The sequence below is a fragment of the Mirounga angustirostris genome, unplaced genomic scaffold, assembly GCF_029215605.1.
Source record: "Mirounga angustirostris isolate CCGP_5_RB_7025 unplaced genomic scaffold, mMirAng1.0.hap1 SCAF_13, whole genome shotgun sequence".
Classification (NCBI taxonomy): Eukaryota; Metazoa; Chordata; class Mammalia; order Carnivora; family Phocidae; genus Mirounga; species Mirounga angustirostris.
Genome location: NW_026991721.1, coordinates 52,379,747 through 52,397,941, shown reverse-complemented (window position 1 = coordinate 52,397,941; position 18,195 = coordinate 52,379,747). Strand labels below are relative to the sequence as shown.

At 38.3% G+C, this 18,195-nt stretch overlaps 1 protein-coding gene across 5 annotated transcripts in view; it reads right to left on the bottom strand.

Annotated features, from left to right (window-relative positions):
• Positions 1–18,195, bottom strand: part of PAK1 (p21 (RAC1) activated kinase 1) — a 141,183-nt gene that overhangs the window by 56,813 nt on the left and 66,175 nt on the right. For 3 of the 5 annotated variants that reach the window (XM_054512145.2, XM_045894499.3, XM_064576876.1), the window contains exon 2: positions 9,665–9,875. In XM_054512145.2, the coding sequence (XP_054368120.1) occupies positions 9,665–9,854 (190 nt within the window). In that variant the 5' untranslated portion in view covers positions 9,855–9,875. The remainder of the gene's footprint in view (positions 1–9,664; positions 9,876–18,195) is intronic. The other 2 variants (XM_054512146.2, XM_064576877.1) reach the window with 1 other exon arrangement.

Here is an 18,195-nt window from a genome sequence, read left to right as displayed (position 1 = left end):
GTAGGTCACTGATCCATGTTCAGGTACAGATAAAAGGAGGTAAAAAAATCACCTTTCTGGAGAAGATAATACCTGAAAGAACTCATGAAAGATAAACAGGAGTGGGTCAGGCAGAGACAGAGAAGGACATTCCAGAGGGAAACAGAATAAACAAAGGCCCAGAAAACAGTGATCTTTGTCCCAGCTTTCCACCTGCCCAGCAAGTCAACCAAATTTAATAAACTCTTATTAGAGATGTACTCCAAGCTTGGGACTGAGAGGAGATACAATGGAGAAAATAAAGCAAATTCAGGATACTGGTAGGCCCATATCTCAAGGCCACAAACATCAGGCTGCCTGGGACAACTGCTGCTGCTAGCAAACTTTTTTATGGTGACTAGCAAGTATGAGTCTAGAGGAATCTGATGAAAACCTATGTCTGCACAAAAACTTGTAAGTGAATGTCCATAGCATCATAGCAACATTAATCAAAAGACTCAAAAAGCAAATGTCCCTCAACTGATGGACAGATGAATAAAATAAATAAAAATACGGTATATCCATACAACAAAATATTATTCAGCTGTAAAAAGAAATGAAGCCCTGATCCATGCTACAACATGGATGAACCTTAAAAACATTATGCTGAATGCAAGAAGCCAGTCCCAAAAGGCCACATATTATATGATTCCATTTATATAAAATGTCCAGAGAAGTCAAATCCACAGACAGAAGTAGATAAGTGGTTGCCAGGGACTGGGAGAAGAAGGAAATACGGTGAAACACAGGGTTTCTTTTTAGGGCGGTGAAAATGTACTGGAATTAGAGCACGGTGATGGCTGTACAATCTTATCACTATACTAAAAACCACTGAACTGTACACTTTGAGATGGTGAACTGTATGTGAATTATATCTCAATTTTTTCAACCAAGTAATTTACCATATTAAAATAAAGGAGAAAATGTATATAATCCAATTAATGCAGAAAAAGCATTTGTTAAAATTTTATATCCAATTGTGATTAAAACCTCTTAGCAAACTAGGATTACAAGGGAATTTAATCTAATAAAAGCTAATTACCAAAAAACACTAGAGCCAACATCATACTTAATGGTTGAAATGTTGACAGTTTATCCTCTGAGATTACAAATAAGATAAGGATGTCACTTCTATTTATCATAATCCTGAAGGTATTAACCAGTGAAACTAGGAAAGAAAAAGAAGCACAGGGAGAAGGATTAGAAAGGAAGAAACAAAACTATCACAATTTACAGATAATATGATTGTGTATACAAACACAGAAAAATTCAAATAGGAGAAAAATCTTCATAACTGAGGACAGGTAAAGATTCCAAAAACAGAACAGAAAGCATTGGAAAGGAAATAGTAAATTTGACTATATTAAATTCTGTCAAAGATACCATTAAGTGTATAAATGAAGATACCTGCAATATATATAACTGGCAAAAAGCTTATATCTAGATAAGAACTTCTGTAAATCAATAAAAAAAATTTTCTTACATGAGCAAAAGACTTGACCAGGCACTTCACAAAAAAGTACACCCAGATGGCCAATTAACACGAAAAGCTGCTCAACCTCATTAAAGACGGACAATACTAAGTGGTGACCAAAAATTGAAGTAAGTGCAACTCTTATGCATTGTTGGTGGGAATATATATTGAACAACTATGTGTTCGAACTTTGAATTTTTGGTATTATCAACCAAAGTTTAACACAAGTATCTGCATGATCCAGCTATTTCGCTATGTATAGGTACCCAATAGAAATGTGTGAACACATGTATAAAGACATGCACTGGAAGGGTCAGAAAATATTACTCATAACAGTCTATGTCTGAAACACCTTATGTTCATCAACAGTATAGTGGAAAATATTCCTAGTAGAGAATATTATACAGCAATGAAACAAGCTAAGCTATATGTAAAAATACAGATAAATCTTATAAACAATGTTAATCAAACAAAGGCAAAGAAAAGAATATATGCTGTTTGATTGGATGTATAGCATGTTAAAAAGCAGACAAACTCATTTATGAGTTAATCTTTGGGAAGGAGAGAGATGTTAGTGCCTGGAAGGGAAAATGTAGGGAGCTTCTAGGGAACTAGCTATATCCTTTTTTTTTGGTCATGTTAGTGGCCACATAGGTGCAGTCAATACGTAACTGAACCGTACACTTCTGAAATGTGCATTTTTCAATATGAAGGTGTAAAAGTGCAGTGGAGGAACCTACAAGAACCTTGGTTCATGAGCCACATATGGCTTTACAGAGTATTTATCCAATTTTTTCCATTTGAAAGATGAGAAAGCCCAGAGAAGTTCAGGGAGTAGTTCAAGGCCACGCAACAAATACATGAGAACACTGCAATAGGAACAAACCCCAAAGAGATTATTTTATAATGTTATTTCCTTAGAAAATCTTGAACACATAGTTGGGTGCCAAGCCCAACTCCTAATATCATATGTACATCAATGCTTCCACCCCTGTTGACAACTATGTAAATGAATTCGAGAACACAGAGGAAGAGAAAGAGGGAAAGAAAGGGAAAAGGAAGAGGATTAGAGTAAGAAAGAAATGAAGAGTATCTAAGAGATTTGGAGTTTTAAGAGGCTTACCCTTTCGGCCTCAGTTTCAAATATATTATTTGTCCAGAAATCCAGGCCCATATCCAGAGCTTAGAATCCTGCTTCTGACAGATATTACACAGAACTCTTGGGAACTTCTTGGGAAATCTGTTCTTGGGTCTGTTTAGTCTCAGTGCACAAAATAACTTAATCTGGACTTCCCATTAGCCGTATCTAAACCAAAGGAAATACAAGCCTATATGTAGGAAGAGAAAGGTAGTTTACCCCAGAATCATTCTTTAATTCTATCTTCGAGGAACCCTGTCAAGAGCTGCTATTTTGTAAATCTCGTTAACAACTCTTAAGTGTTAATCACAGATTCCAAAAGAAAAACACAACTGCAAGCTACAATAGCCACCAAAATTTCTACCAACTCTTAACAAGGCTGCAATTTGCATAACATTTTTCACATCTTTAGTCTTATAATCCTTTCAGCAATTCTATGAGATAAATATTACGTGTATCCATACTACAGATAAGAGAATTGAAGCCAAGAAAGGTAAAGCAACTTAACCAAAGGTCACAAAGTCAGGGATGGGCAATGGTGGTAACTTCAAGTGCTTGAACTCCAACATGGCTTCTTTTGTATGTACTGTGCCTTCCCCATATTGCAGACTACATGAATATGCCAGTGAGTGATAGAATGGATGTCATTAAAAGCAAATTTGTTTTAAAGTATGTTAAAAGAAACAACCAAATCAATTCTACTAAAGGCATCAGTCTGAACATCTCTCGGATAGGAGCCCTCAAACACTATATGGTGTCTGAGGATTTAGAAGAGTGAGAGGGTACAGTCCAGAAGTCAAGAGACAATTATTCAAATTCAGACTCCATGCACTACAACTATGCAGTATGTGACCTTGGGCAAGTTGCTGACCTGCTAAACCTAAGAGTATCAGTGTTGTACAGTGGAATTAGAGCTTCAGTCCCCACTCGGCCACTCCCTAACTAGATGACCTTGGGAAAGTTAGTTAATCACTGTGAACCTCAGTTTACTGTCTAATAAGTGAAATATTTATCTACCTGAAAGGGCTGGTATATTTCACAAACATCAAAGTTCCTAACATACTGTGTGGTAATTAATAGGCATTCAACAAATAGTAGCTGGGTTATTGTTGTTACTATTTTATGGTTATGACTATTGTGTAATTACTATTTGTTATTATTACTACTATTTTTATTATTGTTATTAATTTGAGGACCAACTAAGGTAAAGAAAATGTACACGTTTTATAAGCTAAAAGCTTTACAAACATGAGTTATCATTAATATAAGAAAGTTTCAGAGTAAGATTTCCCAACCCACTCACTAAGAGAAACTATGAGAAGAAAGAAGAAAGAATCATTCTGACGTCATGTAACTAGAGATCACAAGCTTGAAGAAACAAAGTGGAAAAAGAAGCCTACAACCTCACCCATCCTAACTTTAACCCTATCTTTGGCCTAGTCCTTTTGGCTTTCTGATAGCATGGGAAATGAGGCTGACACTGCCAAATCCTATGGGCAGTACAGCCATCCATGTTTCAGCACAAATCACTGGCCTTACTTATTTTTTTAAAAGATTTATTTTTAAAAAGTACCTCTTATTGGTTCAGCCGAGCTAATCTGAGCCCAAGGCAGTAAAACACTCCAAACTTGGGAGAGATAAACACTGACGTAGTCCAGTTTTAAAATTAACTTGCTAAACTCTTCCCAAGCCTGGAGAATTCCACTTTGGTTGTGAAAATTCAGCCAGAAAAAGATTCCAAACTAAATGCTGTGGGACTTATTAGAATAAACCAAAGGCTCCAGATCCTAACCTCAGGTACCAGGCTTTCCCACATAAAATTCTGCAACCCATTGCCACATATTACAGGCCCTCAGCTACAGCTTCTTCAATTTACTTATGCATTCCTCCAGGCACACACTGAAGCTGTGCTGGAGGTCAGCATTAGGTAATGCCCACAGACATCCTAAACAGCTCAAATCTCAACCACTACCGGAGGCCACAAAGACTCTTCTTTCTCATTTCCCAAATCTCTTTAGAGACCTAAAACTATCCCTTCGGTAATTTTGGCTCCCAAAGTCTGGGTAGGACCTAGGCATCTGTTATTTTTTAAAAGCACCATGAGTGAGTCAGATGTGTAATCTGGGTTGAGAACAACTAACAGAGATAGTAGGTTTTGCTGTAACAGATACTTCAAGAAGACTTAGTTCCACACTCATCCCTGCCACTTTCCAGCTGTGAGATCTCGAGCAATTTAACTTTCTCTAAATCTCAGCCTCCTCAACTAAAAATGACTTGTGGGCATCAGATTAAAACAAGAAGTTAGTTTCCCATTAAAAAAAAAACAAAAAACAAAAAACCAACCTCGTATTTGTAGTGTTTTACAGTTTAGAAAATGGTTTTGTATCCACTATGTCAAGTGGCAAAAGCCTATTGATAGGGATGACGGGAATTACAATTATTCCCACTTTACAGATGAGGATACTGAGATTAAAATAAATTGCTAAAAGGAAAAGAAATCACAGAATAAATGTCAGAGACAGGACTCAATCTTGGTTCTCTAAGTCCAGTTCTAGACCATTTCTAGGCCAAATACTTTAGTAAGGGCATACCACTTCAAAGACTGCCAACACTGTTTTGTATCCTGCTAAGACTAAGTGAGGCACAAGGCAAAGGTCAACAAATGCTTACCAGTTGAAAGATAATATCAATAAGCATAAAATTAAGCAGAACAAAGGCTCCAAACAAAAGGAAAAAAACTTCACTTATTTCATTTTCATATATGCATTAATTATAGCCATCTTAAAGCAAACAGGAGAAACCTATGTGCTCATGGCATGCAAAGAAAATCTATAACTAAGGGATGAAAGAGAGGTTACTAAAACTCTACTTTCTACATCTATACTTTGAATTCACAAAAAAACTGCTTTGATCTTGAGTTATGAGATTTATTTTCAGAAAAGATTTGGCCTAGGATCACTCAGTGAAGGGTGTCCAAGAACCTCTGGGTCTACATACAGCTTTATCACTAATTAAAGTACTTTGCAATGGCCTAGTTTTTTTTCACTAGGTATACAACCCAATCCGACTTCATCTTTATAATATCATTTATATAATTATAGGATTTCAAAACTAAAAGAGACCTTATACATCTACTGATTTCACTAGTTTTTTAGATGAAGGCACTTAAGTCTACAGAGAAATAACTGACCCAAACTGGACAGCCAATTTATGAGAGAACTAAGACTACAACCCAGATATTCAGACCCCCACCTCCCCGTTCAGTACATAAGATCATCCCTTTAGTTCTCAATAATGTCTAAGGGTTATGCTTCCATCTGCTGTTTTAGACAGGATATAATTCACATACTGTACAATTCATCCATATAGTACACAATTCAGTGACTTTTTATATATATTCACAGAGCTGGGCAACCATCCCCACAATCAATTTTAGAACATTTTCCGTTTCTTTTTTTCAAGGTTTTCTTTCTTCTTTTTCTTTATTTTTTTTATTATGTTCAGTTAGCCAACATATAGTACATCATAAGTTTGTTGTTTTTTTTTTTTAAAGATTTTATTTATTTTTTAGAGAGCGAGTGAGAGAGAAACAGCATGAGAGGGGAGAGGGTCAGAGGGAGAAGCAGGCTCCCCGCTGAGCCGGGAGCCCGATGTGGGACTCGATCCCAGGACCCTGGGATCATGACCTGAGCCGAAGGCAGACGCTTAACCATCTGAGCCACCCAGGTGCCCCCATCATAAGTTTTTGTTGTAGTGTTCAAGGATTCATTAGTTGCATATAACACCCAGTGCTCATCCCAACACATGCCCTCCTTAATACCCATCACCCTGTTACCCCATCCTCCCAACCCCCTCCCTTCTGTAACCCCCAATTTGGTTCCCAGAGTCCAGAGTCTCTCACGGTTTCTCTCTCTCTCTGATTTCTTCCCATTCAGTTTTCTCTCCCTTGCCCTGTGGTCCTCATATTTTCATCACCCCATAAAGAAACTCCATACCCCCTAACCCCATCTACCTCCTCCCACAGCCCTAGGCAACCATGCATCTGCTTTTTGCCTATGGATTTGCCTGGATATTTCATATAAATGGAATCATATAATATGTGGTCCTTTGTGACTGACTTCTTCACGAACCCAATGTTTGCAAGGTTCATCCATGTTGCAGCATGGATCAGAACTTCATTTCTTTTTATTACCAAATAATATTTCTTTGTATGGATATGCCACATTTTACTTATCCATTCATCAGTTGATGGGTATCTGGGTAATTTCTACTTTTTGGCTATTATGAATAATGCTGCTATAAACATTCATGTGCAAGTATTACGTGGACATATGTTTCTATTTCTAGGTCACATGGTAACTCTATGCTTAATCTTTTGAGAAACTGCCAGACTTCTCTAAGTGGTTGTACCATTTTACCTTCCCACCAGCAGTGTATGAGGGTTCCAATTTCTCCACATCCTTGTCAACATTTGTTATTATCTTTTTATTACAGCCATCCTAGTGGGTGTGAAGTGACATCTCACTGTGCTTTTGATTTGCAGTTCCCTGATAGCTAATGATTTTGAGCATCTTTTCATGTGTTTATTGGCCATTTGTATATTTTCTTTGGAGAAATGTCTATTCTGATCTTTTACCCATTTTTTTTTTAAGATTTTTATTTATTTGAGAGAGAGAATGAGATAGAGAGATCATGAGGGTCAGAGGGAGAAGCAGACTCCCTGCTGAGCAGGGAGCCCGATGTGGGACTCGATCCCGGGACTCCAGGATCATGACCTGAGCCGAAGGCAGTCGCTTAACCAACTGAGCCACCCAGGCGCCCCTACCCATTTTTTTAATTGAGTAATTGACTTGTCTTTTTATTGTTGAGTTATAATAGCTCTTTATATATTTGTGATACAAGTCCTTATCAGATATATGATTTAAGAAAATTTTCTCCAATTCTGTGGATTATCTTTTTACTTTCTTGGTGGTGTCCTTTGAAGTACAAAAGTTTTTAATTTTGATGCTATCTACGAAGCAGGACTCTTCTTATCTTCCTAGTCAGCAAGAACAATTCCAACTTTTTAATTTTAAGAGTTCTCTTTACTACATGTAGAAACTTGGGCTGAAGACCTACTTACTTACAGAGATTAAAAATTATGGTTGATAAAGCACAATGTTAAAAATAAGCACACACCTAAACTGAGGGATAAACAAAGTGGCTACATACGTGGGAGAAGATTCTAGGGCAGAGTAACACCACCTAGATCATAGCCCCTGTATCCAGGAAGTTGGCAGCTACTACGTAAATGAGTTAGCCAAAAAATGAAAACTAAGCAACTTACCCATATCTCTTCCAACTAGACCCCAAAAGAGCTCACTATGAAGGTGGAACAGGGGATAGGGTAAGCACACACAAAGATAAAGCCCAAAATAATAAAAATGCTCAATAGTTCTCATTTCAGTTATTCAACAATCATTTCCTATATGTAATATCACTGCCTATTAGACATCTGTGTCAAGACATCTCAAATGCAAAGTGTCTAAAATTATCTTTTCACCTCAAATGCAATGTGTTTAAAATCTTTCCTGTTCTCTTCAACTACCAACCCTCCTGACTTGTTCCTCTTTCTGTGTTCCTTATTTGGTTAATGATATATCATCTACCATCTTACACTGATCTATAACTATGCAGTTATATTTTTCTGCAATATAGGATATTTTCCACAATTCACCATTGTGCTTGTTATATCTGGCCTACTATTTCAGAATCCTAATTCTGATCTTATCATATAGTCTACTAGTTATGCCTCCCAGCTTCAATAAAGAAGTAAAGAGAAAGCACATTAAAATGAAGTACCTTCTGTGTGGAAGGTACTTAATTAGGAAATTTGCATGTAATTTTCACACAACAACCCTGTGAAATATTATCCCGATTTTAGAGATATAAAAATCCCAATCTTTCCTAGAGATAGGAAACTAAAAGTCAAAGGAGCTAACTGACATATCTAAGGTCAGAGAGCTGGTAAGTGATGAATCCAGGATTTGAACCAGGTCCATCTAAATCAGAAGCTCATGATAACTATTTATAAACAAAGTCAATTTCATCAACACGCCACAAGAAAAGGCCCTGCAAGCATGACTGAGAATTTTACCTCATATCAAGAGCCACTTAAATAAATATTTGGGTAGTCAAACAAAAATCATTTATCAATGTGGACACCCAAACCTCTATTTCACTATCTTGTCCATAGGATTTCAGCAACTTTATCAGATACACTGTTAAAATCCTGATTATTTGCGGCACCTGGGTGGCTCAGTCAGTTAAGTGTCTGCCTTCAGCTCAGGTCATGATCTCAGGGTCCTGGGATTGAGCCCTGCATCAGGCTTCCTACTCAGCAGGGAGCCTGCTTCTCCCTCTCCCTTTGCCCCTTTCCCCTGCCAATGTTCTCCCTCTCTCTCTCAAATAAATAAATAAAATCTTTAAAATCCTGATTATTCTTCTGAAAGTTTTATTAATAAAATGAGCCCACTTAGTATGACCTATTCTTAGTAAACTCATACTGAGTCTTGCTTCTTTTTCCCAGAGATTACTTGCCCTTCTTACTGATATTTAATCTCCAAATCTAGATGTGAGATGAGGACATATGAATAAAGAAGAGGCAATCAAGAATCCAGAAAGAAGACATTCCAAAAATGACACTAGCTTGGAAAAAAACATTTCCAAATGAAGCCATTCCAGTATTTCTTATATTTTGTGAGTTCATAAAAGTTTTATAACTTATAAACATATGGCTTCAGATTGTTCAAACTCCAGCAACAGCATAATTATTTTCTTAGAAATTTGCTCAGCAATAGTTAATAAGGTATAAAAATAAGTCTATTTTCTATTTGACTTCAGCTGCCTTAGGAAAGAAAGACAAGGGAAGTATTTAAGGGGGAAAAAGGTATTAAAGGAAAATTAAGTAAAGGAAAGGACAGTCCTTTTACCTAAGCTACCAGAAAAAATTGTTTTAAGTATATAAATGGTGAGAAAGAAATGAAATACTGTACTTTTATCTCCAGGTAAGATGGATCGGTAAAATCGGTCCTTCTTTTTCTTTTCCTCTGGGTTTGGAGGCAGAGGTTTGGAACCGTGGTTTAGGGTTCCAGCATCTTTGCTGCCAGCTCCAATCATAGTGCTGGTGTTTCTCATCGGAGGGGCTGGGGGTTTGTCTTGAATGTCTAGGCCGTTATTTGACATTGTCACCACCACCAGCAGCTACTGGAATCAGAGAGAAGAACATAACTCTTTTATTATTTTCATGCAAAAGGAAATACATGTTGAAAAATTTTAAAGAATCCAAATTATACAACCCATCCTCAAGGGCCCAGCTCAAGCCTTTCCACCACATACCATAACTACCGCCATCTTAATCAATCAACAATACTCAAAGATTTAATACCTACTCTGTGCCAAGCACTGCTGAAAATTCACAAGGTGCTTCTTTTTCTCTACCTGACATTGGAGAGCACAGAAAATCACCATGATGTAGTTTAAAAGGTAGAAATTTGGCCCAGCTAAACTAAGTAGGAATCCCAGTGTCACTACTAGCTTTAGAGAAATTCCTTAGCCACTTGGGTTCCATTTATTCATTCATTAAATAAAACTGCTAACAGCATTCCACATAGTGACCCTTTCCCAACCTCTAATTTTGTAACCTTAGGAAAATCATGTTCCCTCTCTAGAATGGACTGTATCACTATATCAAGAGTCCATAAAGCTGCCAGTTTTGTTAATAGTTTTATTGGAACACAGCTGTTCATTTACATATTGTCTATGGCATCTTTCACATCCCAATGGCAAAGCTGAGTAGTTGCAACAGAGACTATATGCCCACAAACCTAAAATATTTATCTGGTCCCTTACAGGAAAAGTTTGCTGACCCTTGGCCTATAACATCTCTCCAGTATCTTCTTCCTCTAAAAATTGATCTTTTTCTAAATACATGATAGTCAATGCGGTAACCATCCTGTCATATACGGTGTTGAATTTACTGGCAATCTCCAATGCTTCTGGTAAAGAGAAGGAATAAAATCTTTAAAAAAGGGAAAAAATTCGTATCACATGGTACCAATAGTTTTAACGAAGACAGATGTTATTACTTTAAATAAGTGTCCTTGACAATGGGCAGGCATGTACGTATACAGAATTAATAAAATCTCTCATTATTCTTTCAGGTTACAATGGAAATTATATCTTTAGCCATGACTACTTAGAATATAAGCTCCTTTGAGTAAACACAATAGTGCTTTAGAGACTAACGTTTCTAATTAAAAATAAATAAATAAACCAATGTAATAATCACCAAAAGATTTTTAGAAATATAGATGCCGTTTTGACTCCCATAAATTTTGACTTAGTACAACTAGGTTATGGCCAAAATTCTGTAACGTTAAAAATTAGTGACCCCAGTGCCAGCCAGATTTGAATACTACTGCTTTAGATGTCAATTATTTAAATGCTATGAGCAAAATCTATTAATCTTTTTTACAATTTTTTAATAAATGCAGGACTAAATGATCCCCTGCATCCATTTTTCCCCTTCAATTCTTCCTCCACATGCCATCAGTGATCTAAAATGCAGTACTCCTCTACTTTAAAATTCATCACTGACATCCCAGAACAAAAGCTAAAGTTCCTTACCAACTAAGCCACCACACCTGGACACAGCCTACACTCAAACTATACCTTGGAAATCTCTGTTCTCTTGATTTGCCAAGTAGTCTCTTACCCCCTCCTCCCAATCCCCCAGTGCTTTTTGTCAAAGATTTCTCCCTCTTCTGACTGATAAAAATCTTACTCATCTTTCAGGCCAAATTCAAACTTCACCTTTTGTGTAACTCATCCTAACCTACCTCTGCCAAACCAACTACTCCTTACTTCTCTTTTTTTTTTTTAAGATTTTATTTATTTATTTGACAGAGAGAGACACAGCGAGAGAGGGAACACAAGCAGGGGGAGTGGGAGAGGGAGAAGCAGGCTCCCTGCAGAGCAGGGAGCCCGATGCGGGACTCGATCCCAGGACCCTGGGATCATGACCTGAGCTGAAGGCAGTCGCTTAACCAACTGAGCCACCCAGGCGCCCTCCTTACTTCTCTTTCTGATCAAAAGAAATTAAGTAAGCAAGAAGAATCCTATTAAACTATACTAACTCTCTGGGTGGTGTGCTTTTTACCCATTTTTTCTGGTTTTGCTTTGCAGGTTTGCCTTTGCTTTTCTTCCCAGCCCCAACTCAAGTCCCTCCGCTCCCACAAAGGGAATTTCCATGGGCTAAGTTCTCAAGTGTAACTTCCTACTCTGGACTGCAGGTTCCAAAATTATACTCCCTACAGCCACCTGACAGACAGCAGGCCCTTCCTTGCCTCTTAGGTCCTTCAGCCCACAGCTTCATTGAATGTAGCTCCCCTTCAGGACCATAGCCCAAGATTGTGCCAAGAAAGGCTTCACCACCCTTTCTAATACAGGCTTTTCTTCATTTCTCAGTTCTTTCAATCATACTTGGAGAGTTCTCAGGGGTAGACCTCCACTTTCAAAATTATTCCAAATTATCAAAATCTAAAATCTGTTGTTGGAATGCAATGCTTGAATCCTCTGTACCATATTCCAGCCTAGGTCATCCAGCCTATGCTTGAAAACTTCCATTTTTAGAGAATCTACAGTCTCAAAAAGTCAGCCTGTTCTATCTTTGGTCATTTCATTTAGAGAGTTCTCACTTAATATTAAGTTCTATCTATTTCACACTGCACTGCAATTATTTGTTCATACATTTGCCTCCCCCACCAGCACACACCCACACCCTCCTCTGCCAGGCTTAGACCATGAACTCCTCAAGACCAAGTTCAATCTTATTGATTTCTCAATCCCCAACACTAGGTCTGACACAGACTAATCAATAAAGATTTGTTGAACAAATGAATAAAGAACAAGTAAACAAATAAATGAACAAACACTACGTCTGTTAGTTCTAAATCTTATCTCATAGCTATTCAGAAAAGTCTATTGGTTCTTCCCCAGACTGAAATTTAGATACTTGAAATCATCCTTCAAAACCCCCCAAATCTATTTTCTCATGCTAAACATTGTCAGTATCTTCAACTATACTCACAGAACACAACTTTGTACCTTCCCAATCCTTCCTCTGAACTTACTTGGACTTGATGTTTCTATACTACTTTCCAGTTTCCCTGCAGCCCTCCAACCAGTCCCTTCCTGTGGTTTCTCCACAATTCTTTACTCTCTTTGTACTTCATAGATCCCCTCCTGGTCATTTTGTCCATCTACATTCAGCACAATAATTGGCACATTTTTAAAAACTATGCCATTGTAAACTTTAATAGGAAAACAAGTCCAAAAGATTAATCCTGAGAGGAGAAAGGAAAAACATACTCAACTCTTAAATAAGGAGACCAAACACATCTTAAATCTTCTCACAGTCTGTGCAGGTCAAAGATTTGGGAAGATGACAAGCCAATGCCTTCTGACAGGCTGCAGTATAAAGCTAGGCTCAAAGCCAACGTTTAGAACGATAGTTCAGATGGCACCCCTCTATCCATCCTAGACAACAAACTGATAAAACAGACAGAAGGAAAGACACACTGACCACATTTTACCAATGCTCCAGAGGCTCAGGGAGCCGAATAATTTATGAGCAACTAATTATACTGAAGTATTAATTATGAATCAACTGAATGGCTCTATCATAAATGCAGGATCACTGTGAAGTTTCAAAAAGGCCATCGGTAAGGCAATATAATAAAAAGATGACTGGATCTAAAATCAAGAGATCTGGATTTTTAGGTCCTGGCTCTGCTGTTTACTAGTTATGACTCTAATAAAAGTCCCTTCACCTATGAGCTGCAATTTGTTACTTCCCACTCTATGGTCACTAGACAGATACTGGTCAAGAGCCAACCAAGGAGTGGAAGTGATTTATGTCCCCTTTGCTGTAAATAGCATAAAGATACAGTGCTAGGGCAAAAAGAAGGAAAAGAAAACACTTTTCAAGTAGCCACTATGTATAAGGTACTTTACATACTGAATGAAACTGGACAGGAACTGAGGGAAAGAGTGTGTATACCAGCAGCTACTTCTTTCCACTTTATCACATCTGATGCCACAGCCACTAATATAAAAAGGGCCAAGATAAAGATTTTAAGATACACATCAAAGCCAGAAGCAACCTTGTAGAGGTCACCTAATAATCTGACCCTCCCATATAATGGGTAGGAATACTGAGGTCCAAAACACAAAAAGAAATTGCTTACGATCATACAGCAATTTAAAGGTGGGATTGGAACCCATATCTTCAGACTCTCTGCCAAAGAATTTTCCAAGTATACCTGAGGTAATTCTATCCCCTCTGTACCTTTTCTGACCTGAACTCTGCTACTCTTGATTTAGGTAAGTCAAATCTAGCCAATGGCAAAAATAGAACAATATAAACATGTTTGCCTGGATCTGATTGATATTTACTGTCTTCCATGAGTCTAAGTGCCAAAGAAGATAAATAAATTCTTGGTCCTCAAATCAGCCATGTGAAAGTTATGTACACCTTTTGCTATCATCGCAGGTTCTTCATTTAAGTACAATTCAAATCAATAAATTTTTACTGAGTACTTACATATAAGGTGCCATGGTAGAAATTAGGGACAAAGAGATAAATAAATGAATATGATCTAACTCTAGACATTCTCACAGCCTAGTAAGCAAGATACATAGGATCTAGAAAACCACAATGCCAGGCCAAGTGCTGTAGAGCAGTACAAGTGGTAAAATGTCAGAAGACACAAAAAAGGAAAGATAGTATTGAATTTGGGTGATCAGTGAGGCTTCATAGAAGAGGTGGTGTTAAAAGCAGGAGCTTAAAGAATAAATAAGTCAGACCAGTGGTCTTTGACTTGGACTAGTAGAAGCCCCCTAGGAGCTTTTTAAAACACCAGCTGAAGTACGTAGGGGGCAGTATACTAATACATGCAACTTACTTTGAAATGTATTTTTAAAAAATAAGATGGATCAATGGAGGAACACAGGGATGTGATATAATATGCATGTCCATACATAATTTATAGTGGATGTGATAAAGCAAATATATGAAAATGTTAATGGTAGAAGAATCTAGGTGGTAGATATACAGGTATTCACTATAAAATTCTTTCAACTTTGCTGTACTTTTGAAATTTCTCCTAATAAAAAGCTGGTGGGGGGGGCGGGCAAATACCATTGCTGCTGAGCTCTGATTTAACTGGTCTAAAATAAAATAGGTCCAGGCATTGGTTTAGTACCTAGACCAAAGAAAACAGACAATAAATAAATGGACAATTTTGACGGAGAATGATAACGGCAAATGCATCCTAGACCACAGGAATAGCATGTGTGAGGGTACAGTGTGGTAGAATGCAACACAAAAATGAAAAAGTAGGACACAGCGATCAGAGAGCCTTTTATGTTCTGTAACACATACAGCACTAGTCAGAAAAATGGTCCCTTCTAAGCAGTTCTAGATCCACGCAATGAATGTCTCATGTTAAAAATAGATGACACTTGATTTAACAAGGCTGTGGAGAGATGACAATGAGAAAAGAGGTGTTGCCTGGAGGAGGGCATCAGCTGCCATCTGTCTGCACTGAGGGCTCTGTGATGCCTTGAGCTCACACAATGGGAGTTTTGGAGAGTCCTATAAACTGTCTAACAGAGTTACTCAAATTCTAAAAAAGTTTCCCCACAGAACCTCCTGGACTAACTATCTTTACAAGTAGCATTTCAGCCATCATTTGGCATTGATAGTTTAATAACAACTAACATTAGAAAACACTTTGGAATTTACAGAAAACTTGGAAATCTACTTGGTTGGTATCATTTTTCTCATTCATGCATGCAAATATTTATTCATCACCTACTATATGCCAGGCTGTGCTAGGCGCTGGGGATAAAACAGTGAGCAAGTCAGAAGAAGCAAAATATCAGAGATACTGCCAGGCACCCAGAGCTAGCAGAGGCAGGGATCTGAAATAAAGTCTGTGTGACTACAGGACCACCTCCTTTTCTACTATACCACGTGTCACTGTTCACTCTAAAGGCAAAGGAATGGACTAGATAACCTTTAACAACCCCTCAGTCCATTATTTAAAACGAAGAAGGGAAAGGAAGGAGAAAAAAATAAAACCTATTCCACATATTAATCACATTTGTCAGTCAACAACTCAAAGCAGCTGAGACTGGCATGACCAACACTCCACCCAGAACTGGGGAGTATTGCATGCCCTTGACACCTGATTATGAGAATCTGATCTTTAATTAAACTGTGCCAAGAGGTTTTCTTTGGCAGGAACCTGGAATGCTGCAGTCTTGAATTTGCTAAGGGATGTCCTTCTGACACAGCAAAGGCACTCCCGCTATGTAGCCTCCAACCACTTGCTCTGGTTCAGCAGCAAGAAAGCAACCACTGAGGTAGCAGGCAGGAAAACTGGAGGCTGTTTCTGGGTTGTTGGAAAAGCTACTTTAATTTCTGGCCCTGTTTCCTCATGTAAAATACAAATAAGACTGTATATAGAGTTCCGAGAAATTGGTTTTTTAAAAGATTTTATTTATTTGAGAGAGAGAGAAAGTAATGAGAGAGAGAGAGAACATGAGTGGGGGTAGGGAGAGGGAGAAGCAGACTCCCCACTGAGCAGGGAGCCGGACATGGGGCTGGATCCCAGGACCCCAGGATCATGACCTGAGCTAAAGGCAGACACTTAACGGACTGAGTCACCCAGGCGCCCTGGGTTAAGAGAATTTAAAAGCATAAAATATATATATATATAAAAGCACCTAGCAAGCTGCCTGGCACAAAATAGATGTCCAATAAATATCTGTTCTTATCCCCCACTCATCTTTCCAGTTTCATCTCTACTATTCCTTAAACTTAGTCATTCCAGCTCAATATGCTTTCATGCCCCTGCCTTTGCCCACACTGTTCTCTCTGCCTAAGATGTCCCAACTTGTCTGCCAAACAAACTCCTACTCATTCTTCAATACCCAGTTTGATTCACTTTCTTTATGAAACCTTCAAAGAAGCTCCCCTATTTCTATCTTTTCCCAAAAATTTAATAGCAGTTTATACATACTTCTATGCAACAGTGTCCATATTTCATATCAACCCCACCAGACCATGAACAAGTCAAGGGATGAAACTGAGTCTGATTAATCTCTATGTCTCCAAGTCCCACCCAGCACAGACCCAGCACACACTAGGTAACTAGCAAAGGTTCACTGACTAAGGCAGCCTGGTTTACAGAAAAAGACAAAAAAAAAAAAAAGGAGCTAGAAGGATCCTGAAAAATCAGCCAGTTTCAAACCTTTATTTTATAGCTGGGAACCTGAAACCCACAGGAGTATGAAATTTACCTAAGATCAGTCAATGAAATAGTGAGGACATGATGAGACTCTGATTATTCTGATTCTCTTAAAAACACTCTTTCTACACTAATTATAATTTGAGACAGAATGAACAAAGGTCTGTACCTGGAATTAGAGAGTATGGGAGGCAAAGAAGTAAAATGGAAAAGGCAGAGAGATTTGGGGTCCAAGACTTAAGCTAGCCCTGTACCTTCACCTTCCTCTCCCCTCCCCAATCACACCTACACATCCTCCTCACTTCTACCACCCTTGCAGATAGCCACTAGAGTTACTTGCAGAAACCAGTACCAAAGCTCTTATAATCCCCTCCCCACCATATTGGGAAATTCCTGACCTGCAGCCCCAATTAAGCTATTCCCAACAATTAAGGGAAAAAATCAAATTTAAGCCATTAGACTTCCCAATGGATGCCCTGAACCAAGAAAATCATCACTAAAACCTGAGGCCCATACAATCTGAGAGCTGAAAGGAACCTATAAGGCCATCTGGTTCAACCACCCAAGAAACACTGCAATCTACTCAGCTGTCTCCTGGATGGACGACCTTCTAGTCAATCTGTGCCTGAACATATCCTGTGATTTTCCCACAGTGCCCCTACCCCATGCTGTCTCAAAGGAACATTTTCTCTTGGAAGTGTTAAGAACCACAGCTTGAAAATGGACTGTTCTCTCTCCCCTAAAAGATACTCAGGACTAAGTCAATCAAGCTTCTAGTGTTCATTTACTTCAGTCATCCCCAGTCACCCAAAATCTTGTCCCCCAACCTTTTCTGTATGCCCTCTAACCTCATCAAATTCTTCACCCCCTTCCTGACTCTGGATCCCTTTCACTATTTCCTCTGGATCTTCCCATTTGTCACAGGCTAACTCCCCTTGCCTCCTTTTCTTAAAAGGAACCTGGCTATCACCTGAAGAAGAGATTTCTCCAGCAGCCCTCTCAACTGGAAGCTATTTTCTCTCTCATACTCAACCTATCAGTGCTGTCCTTAATTTTCAGGGTTATTTCCAAACCATTCCTTTCTTCTTGTAAAAACCTCTTTCCTTTGAGTAGCCTCCAATGGTTGCTATCACACTTCCTTGCTGCCTAAGACCCACTTTCTGGTCACCTCACTCAAAGGCTTTAGTTCCTAGATCAATCTCTTCTGT